Source organism: Danaus plexippus, chromosome 23 (genome assembly GCF_018135715.1).
Source record: "Danaus plexippus chromosome 23, MEX_DaPlex, whole genome shotgun sequence".
Lineage (NCBI taxonomy): Eukaryota > Metazoa > Arthropoda > Insecta > Lepidoptera > Nymphalidae > Danaus > Danaus plexippus.
Genome location: NC_083551.1, coordinates 4,123,397 through 4,147,022, shown reverse-complemented (window position 1 = coordinate 4,147,022; position 23,626 = coordinate 4,123,397). Strand labels below are relative to the sequence as shown.

General features: G+C 30.2%; 3 protein-coding genes and 1 long non-coding RNA gene across 5 annotated transcripts; 2 read left to right on the top strand and 2 right to left on the bottom strand.

Moving 5' to 3' along the window:
- The first annotated feature begins 1,438 nt into the window (after nt 1-1,438).
- Nucleotides 1,439-7,322, top strand: LOC116774994 (uncharacterized). Of its 2 annotated transcripts, XM_061524110.1 has the most exons (14): nt 1,439-1,848; nt 2,069-2,215; nt 2,460-2,548; nt 2,622-2,703; nt 2,928-3,009; nt 3,475-3,682; nt 4,609-4,732; nt 4,812-4,974; nt 5,097-5,187; nt 5,259-5,316; nt 5,470-5,534; nt 5,611-5,710; nt 5,866-6,855; nt 7,080-7,322. In XM_061524110.1, exons 1-14 carry the CDS (start codon nt 1,837-1,839, stop codon nt 7,200-7,202), a joined length of 2,334 nt encoding a protein of 777 aa, XP_061380094.1. In that variant the 5' UTR covers nt 1,439-1,836; the 3' UTR covers nt 7,203-7,322. The 2 variants fall into 2 exon arrangements, with proteins under 2 accessions (XP_061380094.1, XP_061380095.1); XM_061524111.1 differs by lacking the exons at nt 1,439-1,848; nt 2,069-2,215 and having other exon boundaries at nt 2,476-2,548; nt 2,614-2,703.
- Nucleotides 7,323-9,431: 2,109 nt separating this feature from the next.
- LOC116774923 (uncharacterized) lies at nt 9,432-10,546 on the top strand. Its single transcript, XR_004353793.2, has 2 exons — nt 9,432-10,210; nt 10,329-10,546. It is a non-coding gene; the product is annotated as an uncharacterized LOC116774923 (long non-coding RNA).
- A 126-nt stretch (nt 10,547-10,672) lies between these two features.
- Nucleotides 10,673-11,533, bottom strand: LOC133319493 (uncharacterized). The gene is made up of 3 exons (XM_061524112.1): nt 11,356-11,533; nt 11,222-11,290; nt 10,673-11,119 (listed from the first exon to the last, which is right to left on the bottom strand). Exons 1-3 carry the CDS (start codon nt 11,416-11,418, stop codon nt 10,793-10,795), a joined length of 459 nt encoding a protein of 152 aa, XP_061380096.1. The 5' UTR covers nt 11,419-11,533; the 3' UTR covers nt 10,673-10,792.
- A 2,872-nt stretch (nt 11,534-14,405) lies between these two features.
- On the bottom strand, nt 14,406-22,618 carry LOC116774922 (venom allergen 3-like). The gene is made up of 11 exons (XM_061524079.1): nt 22,411-22,618; nt 22,189-22,338; nt 19,383-19,471; nt 19,186-19,267; nt 18,936-19,017; nt 18,602-18,815; nt 17,749-17,875; nt 17,323-17,485; nt 16,443-16,706; nt 15,464-16,351; nt 14,406-14,636 (listed from the first exon to the last, which is right to left on the bottom strand). The coding sequence occupies exons 1-9, from the start codon at nt 22,420-22,422 to the stop codon at nt 16,510-16,512; spliced, it is 1,116 nt and encodes a 371-aa protein (XP_061380063.1). The 5' UTR covers nt 22,423-22,618; the 3' UTR covers nt 14,406-14,636; nt 15,464-16,351; nt 16,443-16,509.
- Nucleotides 22,619-23,626: the final 1,008 nt, after the last annotated feature.

Here is a 23,626-nt window from a genome sequence, read left to right as displayed (position 1 = left end):
GTTTCCATTAAGTAATAAAACACTGAACATTACGTAAAACATGCAAAAAAAAGCTCTCATTATAAAATATAAAACCAATTGTTAAGTATTTGGACATTTAAATTACTGTACAGAAACATTATTAGCATTAATTTACACTATTATAACAAATACACAGATGGCGCTAGTTTAACCATCATAAGAATTTCCAATAAATATCAGAATATAAATAACGTTAAGCTTAGAATTATCAATGATATCACAATTTAAATTATTCATTAATTTAATCAATCACTTTCATAGATCTTCCATCACAATAACTTATTGCATTCCATGTTTAGTGCGCTCATTAATTTTATTTTATAGTTTTTAGAGCATTAAAAAATCGTATAATACAAATGTCAAAGCGAGCTATTATTCAAGTCTCAATTAGATCACTTTCTAGATTCAGCTAGATCAGAAAATGTACTGATGAACAAATACAGTCTCATAAAACAGAACATAAGAGACTAAGTGTATAATATGTTTCATGAAGCGCTGTAGAGACTGTAGACAAAACCTTGTTGGTTTTGAATAAGGTTTGCACTGATGTATGTATTTAATGAAATAAACACAGCCGATAATCAAAATAAATTTATTAACAGATTTATAAGATTATTAATACATACAGTTGCCTCTTAATACTGTTGTAATACTCAAACTACAGTCCCGAAAATAAGAAATACCCGTAAACCATAACAAAAAATTTAACTAATACACTATCATTAACCTAATAAATAGTAATTAACTTTGCTATAATAAATAATACAAGTAGACAATACAAATTTAAATCTCAACAATAGCAGGACGAGAACACTGTCCACTAAAAATAATAGCTCGCTTTGACATATTTATTATACGCAATAAGCAAATTTTGAAGTAAATAATTTTGTTAGCCAAATGTTTTTATTTTTGTCTATAAAAAAAAAAATCCATTTGAAAGAAAATAATTGGGATTAAATTTTGAAATTTCGACATGGAAATCTATACTAGTACCACGTAGCGTGAGTGTTCAAGGAAGAAAATCTTTTGATCCCGGACTGATCGCCACCGTTGGGGACATGACGCTTGATGATTGACTTCTAGGTATACGATGATAAAAGTAAACGTTGATATTTCTGACTGTTCCTAGGAACACTTTTATATGCGTAAAGGTTGAATGACAACTCCGAGCATGAGATTATTTTCGATTCTCAAAGCTTTTTAAACAGTCCAAGTCCTAATCTCGCTCCATTTGGTGACTGGCTGGCGTCAATCGATTTAACTCGACATAAATAAAATAAGTTTTTAATCGCTCACGACGGTGGAATGTCTCTTCGTGTCTAGAAGTAGTTACAAGGAAAACTATTCTTTGATACCGTATAAACATTTTCACTGTCGTTTGTTATACACAAAGAAAGTAACTTAAAAGCAGTTTAAATTATTTGTTTAGTCAACATTAAATATTTCTTAAAGATTTGATGGTTGAGTGTAGTCAAATTTTTGCCTTTCTATTTGCTCCAAAAAAAAAAAAAAACTAAAGTTAGCAGCTATTATCACGACAGTAAACACAATTTATAAATCTTTTTACGACTTGCGATTGAAAACTCAAAACATTGATGTTTTGAGCTAACGTTCATGTGATTGGCGCACACGAATAGCTGTGATAAATTAAAAACAAAAATATTCGCTGTACTAAGAATGTGATTACTTACAGTTTATATAAAGAAAATTACTCATTTAGTGTAAATATGATAATTATATTGTTATGGTAACGCGTAATATAATAAAGGGTGATAAAAATTGTTGCGTTTTAACAAAATTTTGTCGTTCTGAACCATGTTTGAGGTGGTAAGTACTTTAAGATTGTATAAATATCATTCAGTTATATTTTTACATAGATTAAAAAAAATATCTCAGCATGATATAAATATTTAAAAAAAAAGCTAATGCGCATTTATAGCTTATATAGTAAAAATTACTGATTAACATTACTCCAGCTTATAGTAGTAGTATAGTAGTAGCAAATATAACTGGTTATATATTTATATTATTACAAAATTTATCGCAGGCTCACTTTCTCACAATATTAAGCCTTGCTTTGGGCGCCGATGTCTACGATCAATTCAATCAAGAAGCGGTCATCGTGTCTGAATACTGTCCCAGTATCCCAGGGTGTCAAGATGGAACCCACGTGATGTGTCTACATTACCATCCCGTGAGATATAAATAGTTTACTCATTAAAGATAACAAAAACAAGATACAGTCGTTAAAATTTTTGGTTATTTCTGCGTTGTAACACTGATCCTTGTTTGCTTTTATAGATATATAACTATTTGAAATATTTTTTAATTCCTTGTTTAAGATATATAAAATCTAATAATATGCTTAAATACAAGAAGGTTTTATGTATTGAAGACTTATAAACAAAATTATTGCCTGTAATAATTTTTTTTTAAAGGAGAGCGAAATGGGCCCGGGTTGTGTACATCCAGTCAATATAACTATGACTCCAGACTTAGCTCAACTGATCGTCGATATTTCTAATAGGTAGAAAATATAATTGGCGATCTGCTTATTGATAGTATTATAGAAATATATTATATATGAATAAGTTTTCTAGAATCAGAAGTAAGATTGCAAATGGTTTGGGGAGAGGTGAAGAAGCGGTGGATCTTCCAAAGGCGTATGGAATGTATAGGCTGGTTTGTACTATTGTATATCTAAATAAGTCTGAGGTTTCGGTTCCTTTACAGCAACCGTGATCACGGACGGACGATGAAACTGTCTGAAAATTTGCTGTAGATATAATTAAATACGTGTAGTATAACTCAGCTTTATTTAATTGTATAACTTTTTTTGGTGTATAATTAACGATCAAGGCTAGATTTGTGACATTTACAGAATATAAATATTTTTACTTTGACAGAGTTGGGACACGGAGTTGGCTACATTGGCCCAGGTTTGGGCAAATCAGTGCATATTCAGTCTCGATCTTTGCCGTTCAACCAGTGAGTTATGAAAATAAATTAAATAAAATTTTATTAATAAATTACTCATTGTAGTTACGAGAAACATGTGAAAGATATTTAAATTGATCTTGATCTTGGTATTGAACTGTTTTTAATTGTATGTAGTGCTAGATGTTGTCTATGGTTGTATTCATGCAAACTAGTAATGTGCGAATAAAAAAATATAAGTCACTTAATTATTGTTTATGTATTTGATTAATATTTGGATTATATAAAAAAAAAAACATTTTTTTTGACGTGTTTTTCACGTCATAACATAAGGCACAAGTTTATTGATTTATAATTTTATAAAAATACCATTGATTTTATTTTATAAAAATACCATTGATTAGTTAATTCTGTATTTATGTACATAAAGTTTGAAAAAATATTGCGAGTAATTTAATAATATCTGTTTCAATCAATACCTTGTCTGAGATTAAATTAAAATTACGTTACCATTAGGAAGATTTCCAACTGTCGGTCAAGTTGTTGGCATGAGTCGGTACACCTTAGACACTTGGATGCCAATATCTGAAGATGCAGCGCAGATCTTCAATACCTCAACCCTCACTCCTGACAAAGTCAGATACGCTATCACATATATCTTGAAAGCCTGGTATGAGACGAAGAATGACGTGTTACCGGATGTTATAGAGTATTTCGATATTAAGTGAGTATGACGTAATTTAGATTGAAATCAATGTATACTCGAACCTGCGACCTCTAGAATACGTCAAACCGATTGCTTTATCAATTACGCTATCGTGTCACGTAAATAGTAAAGCGATTGGGAGGAACTATAAAACTTTGTAGGTTTGAGTCTTTGATCGTAGCGAGAAATTTTTATTTGCATATTATCTGACTTAATTTTAATTTCAATATTAGCTCAACACTGCTGTTACGTTAAAAACCTTCATAATTTTCAAAATATCATTTTTTTTCGAATTTTCTCACTTAACGGCTGGATGCTTATTCAACGTGTGTTATTAAAAGAAAATTTATCAAACTAAATCGTTGTTTAACTGCGAAAGTTTCTAACGGAATAATCAGTGTTGCGTGAAAGATATGTTTTTACAAAACATTGTTGTCATTTTCCATTCAACAGACACTTTAATAAATTATAATGTATTTTAACCATTTTATAGCGTATATTTGGTATCATTAGCATTTGTAAGTTAGAGATAAAATTAGTTTTAAGCTGACAGCGTTCCGTTTTCAACAATATATATATGTATATATATATATATATATATATATATATATCTTTGCTGTTATATTGGATATTTACGTCATGTATGAGTGTGTGTTAGATGTACAGTTCTCGTCTTCGTGTTTCACTTATGTATTATATCCGAATAAATTCTTAGTATTATTATTATGTACTTATATTATATAATTCTCATCATTTATCATCATATAAATACAATACACGCTAGCACCTGAATAATAGCTGATACTAAAACAGTATTGAAGTTGTTCTTGTATATATTTTTTTTCTAACTGAAATCTTCGTTTGGTTATTAAATGTGGTGTCACTTTAAATGATTCATGTTGTAAAGGGAGGTACATATGTTTGTAATAAGAAAAATATTCCAGGAGTTACTCAAAGCATAATCAGTTTGTACAACTCGTGAGTGGTCCCAGCACACACGTCGGGTGCGGAATATCCGCATACAGGGAGTACTCCTACAATAATAACAACGCTGCTCTGAACTATAATGTATGTATGTCTTTATTATTATAATCATGAAGAATATTACTACGTATCAATCTGATTAATTTAACGATCTGACTTTTAGTCAATACAACTAGTATGCAACTTTTCGCACCAGCCTCGTGTTGATGAGTCCGTGTATCAAACAAAGCCGCCAACGGAACCCGGGTACACTGTGAAATGCGGATGTCCGCTGGGATATGATGAGGATGAAGATTGTCTTTGCTATGAAACCGAGAGGGAATTGCGTAAGCATCTATATTTTTCTTCACAGACTTATTTTACTGTTTTTGCCGTTTAGTTGCGAAATTTAATTTTAATGAAATTAAATTAAATTTAAAATGTATTTAGATGATGTAATCTTTTCCAGCATACAGCTGTAAAAGCACTGGTAGGTGCAAACCCTCTGTTGTTGTGTTACCTATTTTCACCGTAGAAGATGCACCCATTCACAGTATAGGGTAAACCTATTCTTATTACATTAAGTTTATTATAATATCATTGGTTTAATTTGGTTTTCTATTTGTTTAAGGCAAAATAAAAGTTCACAAATCACACCAGCTGTAGGTCCTGACGTCGTGTTAAAGAGAGTAAGTTTTACATTTTAGATATGCATTCTGTTAATGTTCCGAAAATATCTTAAGATATTTCTATAGAATATATACAAATTTATTAATATTAAAAACTTTGTTGAAGAGGTCCCTTTGTATATATGTATTATGAAAAATTATTTTGTTTCTCAGCGAATAAATAGTAAAGACTACAGTAGATCGCAAAAAAATCATAAACAAGCCATAAAACAGGACAGGTATATATATTTTTAATTTATACTGTTGTACTAAGATAACTTCGAGTGTCTTATTTGTTTTTTTTTGTTTTATTAGCACAATAAAATCAAGAAGAATTAATGTTGATGTAAAGAAAAGATACTTTACAGAAAGAAAAGGAAAAAAACAATCGAGACTGTTAAACGAACATTATAGAGTAAGTAGTTCTGAATTTAACAACATTTTTAATATTAATATGAAAGAAATATACAAGGAGAAATTAATATGGGGAAGGAAAAGTAAAAGATTTTCAAGATTACAGTGAACATTTTGGTTATATTTTTTATAAATTAAAAATTATCTTTACTTCAGAGACACACACCCAGACAAAGCATTTTTGCTAAAGCCGCAGTTTTTGAACTACCCTCCAGATTGAAACAATACGGTCACAAGGTGAATAACTATAAAAAAGATGTTGCACCTAGAAGAGACTTTAGAGAAGTTCATACGATTGTATCAAAATATTTAGAAGGTCGTAAAATGGGGATTCCGTTACGACATAGTATAGAAAGAAAAAACTTAACAATTTCTAGATTTACTGAAATACCTTCGTATACTGTCACAATAACAAGCACACCGCATACTGTAAATCGTTTTAAAAAAGATAAATTTAATTATGGAAATTTAAATACCACGAAAATGCCAAGAAACGGAGAAACGAGTATTAAGCCATTGAATGAAGATACTGACCAAATGTTGATGGATTTATTGGATAAATTGGAGGAAGAAGTGAATAATATACATTTTAATACAAAAGAAAAAGAATTTTTCGATGAAAAGATACGCAAAATATACGGAACCTTAATCAAGAAACCAGTTGTAGTGGAACCGAAAATTGTTGTACCCAATACAAACGTGTCCCTTGATTATAATGTTGATAATAATCTGATAGAGAATGATATGAATGGACACAATTTTTGGTCAGATAGTAACAAAGTCAATGCGTATAGCTATCCCCAGTTAGAAGATAGACCGATAAACGAAAAATCTTATAAAAAACAAAAAGAAAACATAAATGAGGATAAAAAAGATACAGTTTACAAAAAATCTAATAAATTTCCATACAACAAACCTTTGTATAATTTTGATATAGATGAAAGGGAATTGAGTGATATGTATTTAAGGAAGAAATCACGTTTGAACGCTCTGTCGAGGGGAAAGGTTAGGAATGAAGATTATTTTAAAAGTGACTTGGAGGATTATAACTCACTTGATTCAGACAGACGTCGCCATTACTATGACAAACTGAGTAACCTGCAGAGAAAAATCAGTTTGATGAAAAAACACAAACGTCAGAATTTCGTAAGTTTTTTGTTTTATTAATCTGTGGCTTCACTCGCACTGGAATCGTGGAATGTTTTGCCAATGTCAACAGTTTTATTTGTTGGAATTTTCTAATACTTATAAAGTAATATTTAAAATATTTTAAGCTGAACTGTCTTAGGCTCTTTTTGCAACAATAACAAGAAGATATTATGGCATGTAAGGTGTTTGCAATTATATTATAAAATATAACATGCTTTCAGGTTTCTGGAGATCGTCACATAAGACCTGTCCGTCCACCCAAACATCCCAATTTAAGTCACAATAGACCAAAAGAAATGGAACTCTACATGCCTAACAGAGCAAGATTTTTACACGGATTTTAAAAGCAAGGAATTTATCAAAATAGACGAATGTTCAAAAAAAAAAACGTAAAAAAAAAATATAGAAAATATTTAATCTTAATTATAATAATCTAAAGTATACGATTAGGGTTGTAATTTTACGTGCGGTGTCGATGCTTTAATTCATAAGAGTAATAGATCGTTATGAATTTTATTAACTGGAAATCTTAGAGTATCGCTAAAATTATATAAAATCTAATAAGTTTATAAGATTTTATCGATAATTAAAATATATGAGAAAATTAAAAAAAATTATGAGTAATTTGCAATTATGGCTACATTATACGTAGGTATACCATGAGGGCAAATAATTGGATATTTTTTTGAAAAAATGGAGACGAGACAATAGAATAATTTTTCTTTGTATCTATTCCGTTTAGAAATCCGTGTCTATATAATACTCTGACGATTAACAGCATAGTAAATTAAATAACTATTACAGTGTTAAGCATAAAAGTTGGTAAATAAGTGATGTTTGTTATTTTTTTTTTATACAAAAACTATATAAGACATTGTATTTAATCAATAGTGTAAGCTAATAAACATATATATCAAAGTTATAAGACGTGTTTGATTTTCTCATAACACCTATTTGACTTTCAAATACAGCGGAAAGTTGGTTGAAATTTTTAGGCATTTTAGTTAATTACAAATAGAAGGCTTTCGTTTACAAGAATAACAATATATAAATCTTATCTACGTTTATTTTAACGAGAACAGGATAAGAGGTATTTTTATAAGAATTACATGAAATTATGTCAAAAAAATAAACAATTGACATGGAAACCTCAACTCCGTAATTAGCCTACCGAGTACAGAACGAGTCACTGATAAGGAACAGATAAAATATTATAAAACCTTGGAATGTACATTGCAAGTGGTTTTCTTTACTACCAATAAATATTATAATAACAATAACAATAACAATAACAATAATATTAATTACACATATTATTTTTAAATTTAATATACATTTATAATAATATATATATTTTTTTGCAATTTCCCTTCAATAATATTTAGGGAGGATTCAAAGAAAAATATTCAGCTTGTTATTTTTATCCGGATTCATGAAAATTATTATAACGGAGGGTTAAGACAAAATTAACAAGAGTGTTCGTTAAAAAATAATCACTTTTATGAAGAGTCCTCTTTTAAATAATCTCTGGGATTACTCATTTCATTGAACCGGGGAGATTCCCTAGAAATCATGACAAACAGAATAATAACCTCTAACGCTATTATTATACGGTTTTTAATTAAATGTCACTTTATAATTCTGAAAATAAACACTGCCACGTTAAATACTATATAAAAAGCAGTTGTTTCAACCAACTTGTAGTATTGTTATTGATTTCGACAATGAATTTCTTCCGTCTCTTGTTCTTTGTGGCGTTGGCTGTGATGGTGCTGTCTGGTGTCTCAGCGTCTCCAAGTCCCAGGTGGAAGTTCTTAAAGAAGATTGTAAGTATATTGCAATGTGCGAAAATTTCATTCATAATTTACTTATAACTGGTACTCATTTGTATATACTGATACCATAGAAATTATTTTTATTGTTATAACAAATTTTTCTTTATCAAATACTGAACATTTATTTTGGGCGTCTCCGAATTGAATTAAAAATTTAATCAAATTAACGGTATTTTAAAGTCATCAGGCAAAAAATTTTTTGAGCTTGCCTTAGGAGAATGATTTAAAGAGCTCTGTAAGCAGAGGAAGTTTAGGCTATAAATGTTGTATACTGGCTTGTGTGTAGTTAGTGACGTAATAAATTCAGTAGATTATTCTAAAGTAGTTGTATTGTTGACACAGAAAAGTAAGCACAACTTATATCTTAAAAGAAAAGACGATGCGGCAGATACAAACTATTATAACAACCAATCCTAAGAAGACCAGTGATATATCTTAGAGTTAACAATGTTCATCGTTTGACATGTAGCCCTAAATAAAATAAAAATAAACAAAACCCTTATACTTATATTAACTGAAAATTTATGGTCATGTAATAAGATACGTTTATCCCAGTCCCAGAAAATTCAATCAAGCCATAAAATAGGGTCGGCAAAGGATATGAAAAAATGTACAGTGTAATGAATTATATTGCTCTTACAGGAAAAAGTAGGCAGGAAGGTTCGTGACGGTGTCATCAAAGCGGGTCCCGCTGTCGGCGTGGTCGGGCAAGCGACTAGCATCTATAAAGGAAAATGAAGAGGGAAAACTATGAAAGATTTTTTATTACTCGTAACACTTTTTATATTGGCATGAATAAAATATTTTGTATTTAACTGGTTTTTGGTTTTCGTTACTACAGCTGTTGTTATGCTCATTTTTTAAACTTAAATCATCATGAGGTTACGTTCGTTTTGACGAAAAAAAGGAACTACCTCAGAATAACGCTCTTTGGATTTAAAAAATAAATTTATAAGTCGGCCTTCCCTTGCTTTCAATTATATAATATAAGAGTAACATTTTGTCAAATTGAGACTTTCCTACATTTTGAATTCAGTTAAAAATTTGCCCAAGTTACTCCTTATGTGATTAATTTGTGGATTTCCACCAAAAATTTACAAACATTTAGGAGATTAACTGAAAAAAAAACTACAAAATATTTAAATGTGAAAAACTATTAATTCTAAATTACTTAAAGACTCATCAGTTTTATTTATAAATATGGATAAATTATTTAAATAATGTCATGAGTTCCGTCTGGTGGATATAGTCTTCGTCCATAATGTTTATCGATGGATTCATTAATCCTGAGTGCTAAACGTAATTATTAAAAGTCTAAATAAAACAAAAAAGAAAAAACAAATAAACGAGTAAACACGTTTCTTTAGCGATAGCGGGCTACAGTTTAAAGTTAAATGTTATCAGTACAATAGTTTCCGTTTTCAGAATTAGCATTTATTAACGAAATGTGGGCGCGTACATTGCTTTGTATGCTACTATTTTGTCACATTCATTGTCATTACATGCGAGACAAGGAGGTAATTACGCCTGAATTTTTCGTCGTCGTAAAATTTTCGTTTGACCGAATACGTATGACAAATGAACCTTATTTTGAGGTACCTTTCCTCATGAATAATTTTCCTATAATATTTTCAGGACTACCATCATATGACATCCGATGCAAAGGGAATTTTGTTTCGTGTATTTCAAAAATTACAACAAAACCATCCAGATTTGAGAAACATAAAATCTTTACCCAAAAAGATTTCAATACTGAAAACGAGACTTCATCAACATTTGAAGAGAAAAATAAACACAGATTTCGTCAAAAAGCAATTATGAATAATATTATAGCAAATTAATACTTAATTAAATGTTTCAATTTGTCCCTCGAATGAAAAGCATGAACTTATTCGAATAGAATTTAAAAGTTATTTTTTTTTATTATACAATGAGGTTTAATAGCTTTATAAAAAAAGCCGTTTTTTTTGGTGTCAAAATTACTTTATTTGAATTATTATCTGGTTATGTCAGTTGTCAAAAAGTTTTTGGGGTAAACGTCTATAAAACATTATCAATTAAATTATATATAAATGAAGTAGAGAAACAATTTTGAAATATTATTCGTTCATTTTAATATGAACAATAATGTCGACGGGTTTGTTTTTGTTATCGCTGTCTTTCGAACCGGACATATTGGAATCCCTGTCGATGTCTTTTAAAGTTGTTTTTATGAATTTCTTGTTGTATTTGGCTTTTGGTTTACGTTTTTTATTTAATTTTTTTCTTTTCTCGTTCTTTCTAGAACTTTTTGGTTGTAGGTCGTTATTGTTGTTGCCATGATGCTTCTTCTTATTTCTTCTTCTTAAGAAAATTGGAAATTCGGCTTTGTCTTTCTCGGTGCTTTCTTTTTCGTATAGATTATTATTATAATTTAATTGGGTCTGCTACAATCAGAACAACTACGTTAAAATCAATTGTACATATTTTGATTTTAAATGTTTAAATTGAACATGTCCGTTTGAGTTTTTATAGCGGAAATTATATACCTTTGGACGTTTTTCATCACTTCTGTATAATCTGTCTAAAAGTAAATCAACGCCTTTGCTAGCGACAGCCTAAAAAAAGTAATTTATTGCTAAACATGTCTAACCGTAGACATTATAAAATTTTAATTACCTACCTCATGTCTCGTGATATTTAAAACTATGTAGATGATTGAGACAACATAAATTAGAAGTTCCATAGCGTTTGTTGAATTAATTTAGGAAATTCTTACTGTTTAAAATTGTTTACCCAATTTAGCTGTTTATTAAACACTGCGAGCTACGGATACGGTGAGCCGATAAATGTCCGTGGGTTTTATGGTTTCCTATTGAACGTTTATTTTGGTAAATAATGAAGGTAAACAATGGCGTTTCTGCGTCGAAAAGTGTATTGACTTAATAAGATTTAATAGAAGCAAAAAAAACACGCCTTATAAAAATCTAATTTTAAATTTGATTTGTTTTGATTATATCTGTTTTGATTATATCTGTAAATATTAGTAACTTTATAACTATGAGATGTTTATATCAATTTTAAAAGGATCAAGTTCTAGATACGAGTATGTAATTAATTTAAATTTCTGCGATGGGATCTCGCTGTAAGATGTGAGATTCAATTATTTGAAATGAAATATTTTTTTATTACGTCATTGATTGTTATTAAATAAAATAGTTCTGATGATTTGTTAAAATGCATAAAGGTCAGCTGTGAAAACTATTTGACGTACAAAAACAACCCTATTTTAAAATAAGTACCTTTTTTTTTGTTAAATTAAACATAGCGTTTTTATTTTATTTTAACTTTGTATTCACATTTCACATGGTTTTTGTCTAGGTTATCAAGTACAGACTATAAACAGATCGTATATCTATAAAAAATATATTTTTTAAGAAATACTGTATCTCATAAGGTGGAAGAGCCTAGCTGTACTCAGTTCAAACATGGGCTGGCTCGAGCGGGGAAATAGCACCCTCTCACAGAAGATCGGCGTGATGTTGTCTTAAGTTACGGCATTTCGACCGATGAGTGAGGGCACCGGTTGATTTTCTCCCCTTTCCCTTTTCCCACCCTTTCCTCTCCCTCTTTCCAAATCAAGTGGCAACGCATTCGCAAAACTACGTCGCGGATACCCTTGGGCGACGGTAACTACTTCGATCAGTTAGGCCGTATGCTCGTTTGCCCCCTTCAGCACAAAAAAATACTATGTACAGAAAAGTTCAAAGAATTCAACAAATCTATATATCTAGCGTTGATTGACTTTTTCAATACATTATCACATGAAGCCATATGGCACTAAATAAAGGACAAGTACATGAACAACTGCTGCATTTTTAAACACATACATGATGATACTTTAGAAATATGGACAAAAAATACTAATTTTGTATCACACTGCTGAATAACTTTGAATGATTTGATATAACTATAGAAATCGTTAGAAAATCGTGAGACATTTCTAATTTAATAGACACAACACAATGCTGACGTTGGTAAAGCATTTGCAACAAAACTGGAAGATAATGAGAATAAGTAATGATATTTACATGTGGGTAATGAAATATCGTTCAAATATAGAAACTTGTCGAGAGTTGTGCCTAGAACATGAGGAAGAACAATTATGAAAGAACAAAAGAGAAAGGAATAGCTAATAGCTATACCGTAAAAATATAATGAAATAAGCCACTTCATCTAGAAATTGTAGCATATGGTTAGAACAATTGAGTGGTTACTACAGAATAAAATAAATAGAGCTTAGTATAATGACTCCTTGAAGATGAAGTCTGCTCTCATACTTTATAAGTACAAGAGTTCGCAAGTTCATTGTTAAAGTGTCTACTCAAAACAGCTATTTATGAATATTTATATATATACATATTAGTATAAATATTTATTGTTCTTTAAGGCTCTTGCATCGAAATAATTATATTAATACTAGGTACCGGCCTTGCTTCGCACGGGCTCTTTACAAAAAATATAAAATAGCCTATTAAATTTTGAGAATTATTAAACTTATATTATGATAACTTTCAAATGGTACGACGGATTTAAATGATTTAAAAAGTAATCTACAGATACTGATGTAGGCTTGAAATCGAAGTAATTTATTTTGATGAGACTTAATACCGTGTTTATGTAAATAGCTTTCCAATAAACGCTTTAGGAATGACAATTTTTAAAAGTTGTAAAATGGATATAGGATGTTATCTTTAAGATAAAATCTTATATCCATATGACATATCCCACCGCGGACTTTTCTGTAGACCTATATAAGATACACAATTCCACCGTATATTATTTTGTTATACTTCAAAGACTTTAGGCAGCGTTTTCTTTAAAAGCTTTCAGACGGCTCACGTTTTCCCGACATCTTCGACAAATATCATTAATGTACGCACAAGTAAGTACAAAAACTGAACAAATTATATACTAAAACCTCACTCGAGAATCACGCTATCGAGTGGTGATAACTTTTTGATAATCGTTGCAGTAGTTTTTCCGTTTATCGTGAACAGACAGACAGACAGACGTGGCGAGGACTTTGTTTTATAATATGTATTGATGATGATGATTAATTTGCCTTTTAATTCGGGTTTCTAAATTCTTGTTTAAATGAAATTATGGATTCAATAAATGCTGTCAATTTTAACAAAACTAACTAAAAACAAAGTAACTCCACTTTTTTATATTCAGGTAAAGATTTATGCAGATGTGTCTGTGTGTTATGTCTAGCACATAACATGCTTATAGCTAATCAAAATCACTAAGTAGCGTTTATATTTTATTCCTTAAGGTTATATCAGGAAATTTGAATTTGATAATAGAATTTAAGATTGAATTTCAGATCGTTTTAAGATAAGTAATATTGACCTGTCAACTTCTATGTTAACAAATTATAACATTAAAATCTTAAATAAATAAAAAATACTCCTGAAATCAGGTTTGGGAGGTATGTTTTGCTTATTTTATTATATTAAAAAAACGGTGTTTTTATGTCACTTCATTCAGAAGCTACACAAGAAATAAGAAGAAAAATGTATTCTCATCCGAATTTGTATCGTCAAAGTCAACAGAATATTTGCAGTTTCTCCTTCATATAAGTATAACTATACCAACGAGACATACGTAGGTATGCGGGATATACGTAGGTATGCGGGATATACGTAGGTATACGGGATATTAGTTGCTATACAGGATATATGTACCTATATGGGATATATGTAGGTATACCATCGGGAAACTGCGATCCGTTTGTGTTTAGTTTAATGCAAATCGGAAGTAAATGTACAGCGCACCGTTTCGCGTAGACACCTTATTGATAATAGTTATGTACTTACTTTTATTATGTGATGAATAACTTCTTCTTGATCGCAGAGCGGTAGATTCCAGTGTAGGTCGCATTTGCAGTGGGTGTACTCTCTAAAAGAAAGTTATTCATTTAAATCATATCAAATGTTGAATTCACGACAGTTTTGAGTTAAAAATAGCATGTAGAAAAAAGGAATATAAAGTCTAAGTCTTGCCAGACGAAATACGTGTATATAAAATACGCTATTTTTTAAGGTACGGTTTCTTTTTTATTTATAAATATGTATATTAACTTTATTTTTATATAATTTAATAAATGTTAAAAATATTTTGGAAGGATCGAATCTTAGACCGATTGGGAGTTTGACTTTATACATGTATTTGTGTCAAAATTGATTTGGCATTAGAATGTGAATTTTGATTCAACGCGATAAAAATTCATGTACTCGTTTAAATGAAACTAAGTTTTTCGAATACTTAGCGTTTTTTTATTATTTTATATCTACATAATCCTGCCGTTTCGGTTACTTACATCAACATTGATCACGTCGGGATTATTCAGTTATAAAATAAGAAAAAGCGAGTGGTTTCCGAAAAGCTTAGTTTCATTTAAAAAAAAAATAACATTTGTTCAAAGTTAAATAACGCAATATTGTTGTTTTACACTTTGTCGTTTTCAAAAAATTGTTTATTCTCTAGTACTTATGATTATTAAACTTATATGTTAAATTGTACGCGTGTACTCGGGCGCGGTGGCTGAAAAGTAACCGAAACGTCGGGAGTATGTAGTATTTTACAAAAATAAATCCGAAAAATATAAGTTTGATTTAAATGAATAAAACTCGCGACAATCTTAGATCTCATTATATGTTAAAATTTATAAAGAGAATGAAAATACAGTTCATGCAATTATCACACATATTGTATGAGATACTCACGCTTTTATTATGATAATTATATTTCAGAGTAAGTATCCTTTTTATGTCATTAATTCTTTTCTGGTAATACATTTTTTTCGTCAGCGATAATTTTCGTCCATCAGATTTTGAATGTTTTCCTAAATTTTCGTCCATGTCTTTGATTTTTTCGTTAGTTTTGTGGACGTGTTTACCAGAGTAATATGTGAGTGTTCGTAATGCATTTCCGGGCAATGAGTTTTTATAATTAGTGCTATATTGGAAGTTGTTTGTAGACGTAGGAAATTCTCTTATCGTAATAACCTTATTATCTCCAGTTTGGTTATTGAAGTATCTATTTTTCAAATCATTAGTGAAAATTTCATTCCTTTTGGAAGTCCCGATATCAATGTAAACTTTTTTATTGTCTCTCAATATATAATACGTGTTTTTGACGACGTTGTATAATTCGCGAATTTCGTTATTCAGTATCTTTCTATCATGTTCATTTAAATTTATATGTTTAGCTTCATTTTCTAATTTATGTATTAATCTCAATAGATTTCCGTCATCTTGTATTGATTTGCTAGCAGTGCTTGGGCGTTTTTGTTGCATCATGATGCTAGCTTCAGCTGTATCTTTCTTATGCAATTTGTTTTCAACAATATTATTCTTTTTATTAATATTTTTTATCGGCAAAGAGCTTCTGTACTGATTTTCTATGTTTTTTATTGTGTTGTTACGTAAATTAATTGTTTTTCTCATACTTAAATAGTTGAAAAGGATATGTTTTGTCTTAGAAAAGTCCTTTCTCGGCGGAACATCTTTTCTTGTTTTACCTATTTCACCGTAATCCTTAACTTTTCTGGTCGGTGAGCCGTAAATTGAAATATTTGAGAAAGGATTAAATTGTCCATAAGTATTGAAACGCTAAAATATAATTTTCAAGTTATCAGTACCATGGAAGTGCATATAAGAAAAAAAATAATAATTTTCCTTTAAATAAAAAATCAACACCTACCCTACTTTTCGTGTGCTGATTTCGAATTTTCTTTAATGACAGAGACTTCGTGTTGTTAATCCTAAAATTAAATTAAAATTATTATCAATATAACCTTTTGTTGTAATAATTTTAAAAGTAATGTAATATTTAAGAACAAAATATATTTTGGAAAGTAATCTTGCCTTGATCTCTGGTAAGGTCCTGGATAATCTTCAACAGTGAAAATTGGAACAACCGCTACATAAGTTTTCTTGGGATTATGATGAATTTTACAAGGTTTTGCTTAAAGGATAAATGTTTAAATATTAAGTACTTACAGTTTGTTTCTAGGAAATAAAAATCCAAAACAAAATATAATATTAAACCGACGACATAGTGAATACTGAAACATCATCAAAAAAGATTGTTTTTTTTCACTTTTGAATTGTTTTTTCTTATAAAATTACATTTTTATAACTGAAAGGTCTTATATTTTTGGTTATTAAATATTTAATTTGTATCAATCATCCAAATCTCTTAGTAGTAAGACATGGTAACACCTTCGTATGATGTCTAAAGTTATAATGAAAGTTACTGGTTTCCGAATGTCACTTGAAACTTGGGATTTAGTTTGCTAAGTGGTTGGAAAGTAAAGTTTTAATTACGAAAGCAAACTGTTATCAGCGTCGTATTACGTCACAATTCAGTTATTTTAAGTGTTCACATATTTGTTAACTATCATTAGTTATAATCAATTTAACGAGTTTTACACAAAGGCATATTATGAGCACTTAACTAAAATAAGACTCAGACCAAATGTTTTCTAAATTACTTTAATTTTTTATTCAATAGAATAAATTATATAGTTGTTTACGCGATAGCAATAGATGAGTTCTATACATGATTTTGCGATACTTACTTTTATTCTTTTCGCTTTTGTAGCACAAACACCAGGAATCCTCGTCGTATCCTGGCGGACAGCCACATTGGGGAGTGAACTCTGATGTGGTTGGAGCAGTGACGTTATATATCCCACGATCGTCGTAAACTCTTGAAGAAAAATTGCAAACCAGACGGATTACCTAAAGAGACGACCAAATTGAAAGCCATTGTTACTACTATATTGTTCTATTATATCCACTCAAATATTTTAATAGCTGACGTTCAGGCAACAAGAAAATTTAATAAAAATTTGTCACTTTCTCAAACATAAACTTTTGGTAGGCGGAATGTTAAGATGCGATAACCAATGTATAAATGTTGGATATACTGTTATTAGTAGTTCCTACATTTTTGTTCAATTATGCACACACTCAACAACATAGGTTTTTTTTGAAGTACGTACATTATAGAGAAGGTATGTTGTTTCTGTTAAATATCGATATTCTGTGAAAGCTGAAGTGCCGCAACCCATATGTGTTAGTGGACCAGTAACGATTTGAAGGTAAGGATTTCTTAGTAATTCGTAATTCCTGTTACAAAGTTTTATATTATTATATTGTTTAAAACTATATCAATACACTTAGAATAAGTTTGAATCCCGACATAATTCGTTCCTTACAATGTAATATACATAGATTTACTATTAAAATTAACGCTCCGTCTGTCGCTATTCAAACATATTTTAAGCATAAATTTCTTCTAAGTCAATAGTACATGTTATTTGAATATAAAAACTAGTTGAACTGAATAAATTATTTATTAGGCTTTACACTAAGATCTTTGGTAAAATAAACAGTCATTGCTAAATTGGTATTTAAGTTGATATCAAACTTTTTCCATTAAACGAATAAATGGAAAGACAAAATAGAAAGAGGAAATACATCATTATTCTTAAACGTTTTTGTCCTATTCCTTAACATCACTTTAACATCCAAGTATTTATTATTAAAGACGATATCTTCTTTAGCATCACGTGTATTTAAAATGTGATTTCCCTTAAATTTGATTTTAATTTAGATTCTCTTATAGTGCTTATATGTGAGTTGAACAGTTTAGGAAACTATATACATATAGCCTTATAGAAGCTGTGGATTTAGGCTAAAAATACTGATATTCATCCAGCCTTATTACAAGCATTTTACGTCAAATAACTTTTAATGACTATTTCAGTTGTAACTTTTTGATAGACAAAGAAACATTCTTACAAATATGATATGGTAGGATAAAATTTATTTTAAAACTGAAAAAGTGTTTACCAATTTCCAGCTTTGTCTTTGATTATCTCAGAATCGATTTCTTCGTGTGTGTTGTACCATGATCTTATGCAAGATTTAATACCGTATGTCACCTTGTGTGAGTTAAAACCAGATGATTCATTATAAGTTTTGTCTTTCGTTTTACTTATCGGTATCCATTTGTCCGTTACAAAGCGAGCTATCGAAGCCTGTTGTCCGGGATCGGGAAAATTTTCTGGAATAAGTACAAAATTAGAGAAATCATCATTGACATAAGTAATTGTAAATTTTACGTTTCCATTGTGCGTATTATTCAAACACAAATATACAAATCAAGAGTATTAAAAAAACGAACTAGTTGCTCGACAATTGTCTCGTTCTAAAACACATTGATTAGCCCACACTTGGGCCAATGTGGCCAATTCTGGATCCCATTCCTGAAACAAAGCAACGAATTATACTTACATGATATTGTAAATGCGAAAGTATAAGGACATATATATCCTTATATTTTCATACATACAACTGAGTGTATTACATTTTAACTGAGGATTAAGAAACTTTATGTTGATATTTAGGACAATACAAATTAATGTAATGCTTACGACTCTGTACATTCCATAGGCTCTTGGGAGTAATTCTTTCTCATAGCCCATGGCCAGACCACGAGCTGCTCTGCTTCTTATACTAATGTAAAATGAATAATATATTAAACTTCAACTTATAAATAAGATAAATTTAATATGCTATGGAATTAATTGATTCTTTTGTGCTAGTTGAAGCAATTTTATTTAAAATATACCTGTTGATCAAATCTAGTATCAGAGCCGCATTGTCCTCCGTCATAGTCGCATTTTCTACACCCGCGCATGTTGGGCCCATTGTATAGTTCTGAAACAAGAATAATTTGAAATAGCTTTTGTGGCAACAAAAGGAACGGATAATTTTTAAGAAAAATTTAAAATGGTCAGTTTGTTGGTTGAGGATGTATCTCAGATGAGTTTTAGTATGTAATAGAGAGAAATGTGGTTAAGAGGTTGCAATGAGATTTTTATATTCGATGTATATTCACTTTGTTTTAGTTATTTCAAAAGAGAAATTAGACTTCGACTCAGTAACATTTTTCAGTTCATTACAGTTTTCGATATTCAAAAAATGTAATAATTATTATTATATTACTACTATATTTATGTCTATGAAATGATCGTTTCTATGAAATAAAACAAATCAGTAAATTATACCCATAATTTCACAATAGTCTTAAGTTACCTAAAATTATTTAGACTAATACCTTAAAAGACATAACTTATTTGGCTTTACATAAAATTAATTAGGTCGAGTAAATTTGAAAGGAAACTACTTTGTTACAGGACTTCGTCCCTAAAAGACAGTGCAAAATGTAGTATATGAATAAACAAATTAGGTGCAGAAGCTTCATAAATTCGAGTTGTATGTTATGCTAAAGTGCACCAACGCGTTAGGACGGCTCTTTCCAGGCTCTTGTCGCTTTATCAGGCGTTATATCGCTTTCCTTCTGTAGGGTTTTTCTCAAATTAGTCCCTCAATTTTATAAAATATATTTTTTCTCATTCGAAGACTTACAAAATTAAACACATATTTAACACTGGTGTGGCACAATGAACGAATACTCTATCCTTTGTTCAGAAATAGGATTAAAGACAGTGTGTGATCCATAGAAATATATTAAAGATAATGAGACCTCCACATATAATTGTCAGTATTAAATCATTTTGATAATGAAACTTAATTTGTTTTATAAAGAACTGTTTAATATTCCAATCAATCTATCATCAGTGAATATACATCTCATGTATCAATCAATCAATTCATCAATCAATCAATCAATCAATCAATCAATTAATCAATCAATTAATCAATCAATTAATCAATCAATCATCAATATACATATTATAAAACAAGGCCCTCGCCGCATCTGTCTGTCTGTTCGCCATAAACGGAAAAACTACTGCAACGATTATCAAACAGTTATCACCACTCGATAGCGTGATTCTCGAGTAAGATTTTAGTATATAATTTGTTAAGTTTTTGTATTTACTTGTGTGTACATTAATGATATTTGTTGAAAATTTCGGGAAAAAATGAGCCGTCTGAAAGCTTTTAACGAAAAAGCCTTTGAGATATAACAAAAAATTATATGTGATGGAATTGTGTATATTATATAGGTCTATAGAAAAGTCCCCGGTGGCATATGTACTTTAAGTATAACATACTATATCCATTTTACAACTTTTAAAGATTGGCATTCCTAAAGCATTTATTAGATAGCTATTTACATAAATACGGTATTAAGACTCATCAAAATAAATTACTTCGTTTTCTAGTCTACATCAGTATCTGTACATTACTTTTTAAATCATTAAAATGGGGGGTACCATTTTAAAGTTATCATAGTGTAAGTTTAATAATTCTCAAAATTAAATAGGCTACTTTATATTTTTTGTAAAGAGCCCGTGCTAAGCCTTGGCTGGTACCTAGTATGCTTATAAATATGTATATAGACGAGACGAAACCTCTTAGCATTCAATGGATTCACCGTGCGGGTGCCGGGTCCATTGGAGCTTCAACAGTGCCTGGGACTTACGACCCAGGTGTAGGTTTAAGGGACCCCTAACTAACGCGCGTTAAACGCTCACCTCCACTGTCCAAGCTCCTCTCCCTACCTAACCATATTTGAAAAGAACCTACTAGGGCTGCCTTTGAAGTACGTTCCAAGAACGAATTGATGTGAGTTCTGGACAGGCCCAAGTCTTTTAGTAGGTTGTAGAGAGATTTAGCCGTTATACCTCTCGCTCCCATTTCTACCGTGTATAAATCCACGACGAACCTATTTCGAGTGAGTTCGTTTGTGAGCTCGTAATATTTGTTGACCTTGATGGTATGGTCTTTGGGGATGTTGGTTTCCCAAGGAACCGTAAGCTCTATCATCACAACGCGCTTTAAGATTCGCGAATACATAAATATGTCTGGTCTGGAGGCCGACGCACAAATATCCTCGGGGATTTTGTATTGTTTTTCACACGTATTCATCATTATAGTCCAATCCGTAACCGCTTTAAGGATGGAGTAAGGCTTGACATTTATTTTTATAGCCCTAGTGCCCTCTCTCACAAAACCTACTGATCGCTCGTTTGTAGTTATTTCCTTTTGCACTCTGGCTACCGAAAGACTAACCGCTTCACGTATGATTTCCAGAACCCTATCGTGACGACGCGAGTATTGACCGCTATCGAGGAGTACCTTACATCCCACCAACAAATGCCTAGCAGTTCCAACTGCCTTCCTACAGATATAGCAAGTCTTTTCGGTACCTTTACCCCATCTTACTAAATTACTCTGATCTGGGAGAGTCATCTGGAATGCATTGAGATAGAATTTTAGCAATGCTGGCGACCAATCATGGATTGAGGTGCGCCATTTTAGTGCTAATGGGATGCAAAAATCTCGTATGTCTAACCACTCGTTCTGCATTTCTAAACTTATTGCATGGATCTTACATTTATCATTCTCATCTTGCCGAATAAAAGACTTCAATATATCCGTATCCGTATATATACAAACAAACTTACCGGATTATAATCCGTGCACATGACATGACTTCCTTCTTTACATACTCCAATTTCGGGACAGTAATCCGTAACGTTCAGAGCACTTTGAAGAGGCCCATCGAAAACTATCGAGCATTTTGCTTCTATAAAAATTATTATTAAAATGTGTATCTGTAACATAACTCGCTATTGTTATCATAATTTAGGAATTATAAATTGCACAATTTTTTTTTTCACTTTCACCTTAATAGACATGGTTTATAATGTTTTCGCTAAATAACATTTTTATTTTCAAAGTGATTCGTTATGATTTTTATTTTATTTAATTTAAGAGAATAAATAACACAAGATGTCGTGCATTTTTTTTTTATTTATATTATAACTTTTTGAGACTAAATAGGTCTATTCTCCGACACCACAAATGATTGAGAGCACAATGGAATTTTATTGTTTTTATTTTTCGGTTTTTTAAAGACAATGGTGTTGATAAATATGAAATGAAAAGAAATGATTAAAAAAAATAAAAAAAAAAACAATCACGATTTACATTTTCTACCGACTTTATTAATTATTCGATGATTAAATTAATCCTGACTGTGAGTAATATTGAATACGAAAATTGACTTCCTTTCAAGATTATTTTGAGAGATTTCAATATTTTTTTAAGCAAAGTACATAGATAAGTCTTTTTATCTATTTCATTAATAAAAAAAAAAAAAAATTTTTTAGTAATTTGATAACATACCTGTATTTCTTTTTTGATATTTAAAAATAATGCTTTTGTTTTCACGTCATATGTAAAACTGACATATTTACTTGAGAATTTTTCAAAGTTCTTTTTAAACAGTCTTCTGTATCGGAAAATTTATGTCATAATAAAAATTTCTTCGAGAATTAAGTTGAAATCGGTTTGCGAGGAATATATTTGAAAAGTTTGTATGAGGTTTTAGAGACATCCAGGATTTTGTCAGCAAGCAAGACTTTTCAAATCAAATTTTATGAGTGAGATACTATAGGAAATAATTTTCATTTGAATAAATAATTAATTTGGTATTTTTATTTCATTATTGAATTTTGGTGAGAATTAAGGTCTAACTAAACCTTTTTTAAGGTACTTTCAAAAATTACTTTACTATAATGAGATCGAAGACTTTAGCGAGTTTTGTTCATTTAAATGAAACTAATATTTATCGGATTTACTACGCGTGCTTTATTTTTGTAAAAAACTACACACTCCCGACGTTTCGGTTATTTTTCATCAACCGTGATCACGGTGACCACGCGTAGTATATTCGAATAATATTATTTTCATTTAAAATTACTTTTCTAAATAAATTATATTTAGGCGGTCTACGCCTTATAATTGTTCTTATGAATATTTTATATTATATTGAAAAATATGTAGAAATTTCCAAAGCGATTCAAGTCATCTCATGTTAAGTTAAACAAAAGTAGAAGC

Bases quoted from the DNA above. Each gene is read 5' to 3' on its own strand.
- LOC116774994 (XM_061524110.1), top strand. The intron at 3,683-4,608 runs GTGAGTATGACG...AAAATATTCCAG, and splicing joins ATAGAGTATTTCGATATTAA to GAGTTACTCAAAGCATAATC. The intron at 4,975-5,096 runs GTAAGCATCTAT...AATCTTTTCCAG, and splicing joins TGAAACCGAGAGGGAATTGC to CATACAGCTGTAAAAGCACT.
- LOC133319493 (XM_061524112.1), bottom strand. From the start codon at position 11,418: ATGGAACTTCTAATTTATGTTGTCTCAATCATCTACATAGTTTTAAAT. The intron at 11,291-11,355 runs GTAGGTAATTAA...TACTTTTTTTAG, and splicing joins TAAATATCACGAGACATGAG to GCTGTCGCTAGCAAAGGCGT. The intron at 11,120-11,221 runs GTATATAATTTC...TTCTGATTGTAG, and splicing joins GTGATGAAAAACGTCCAAAG to CAGACCCAATTAAATTATAA.
- LOC116774922 (XM_061524079.1), bottom strand. The intron at 19,268-19,382 runs GTATATTTTAAA...ATTTTACATTAG, and splicing joins ATACTAGATTTGATCAACAG to TATAAGAAGCAGAGCAGCTC. The intron at 16,707-17,322 runs GTAAGTATCGCA...TTATCCTTTAAG, and splicing joins CAAAAGCGAAAAGAATAAAA to CAAAACCTTGTAAAATTCAT.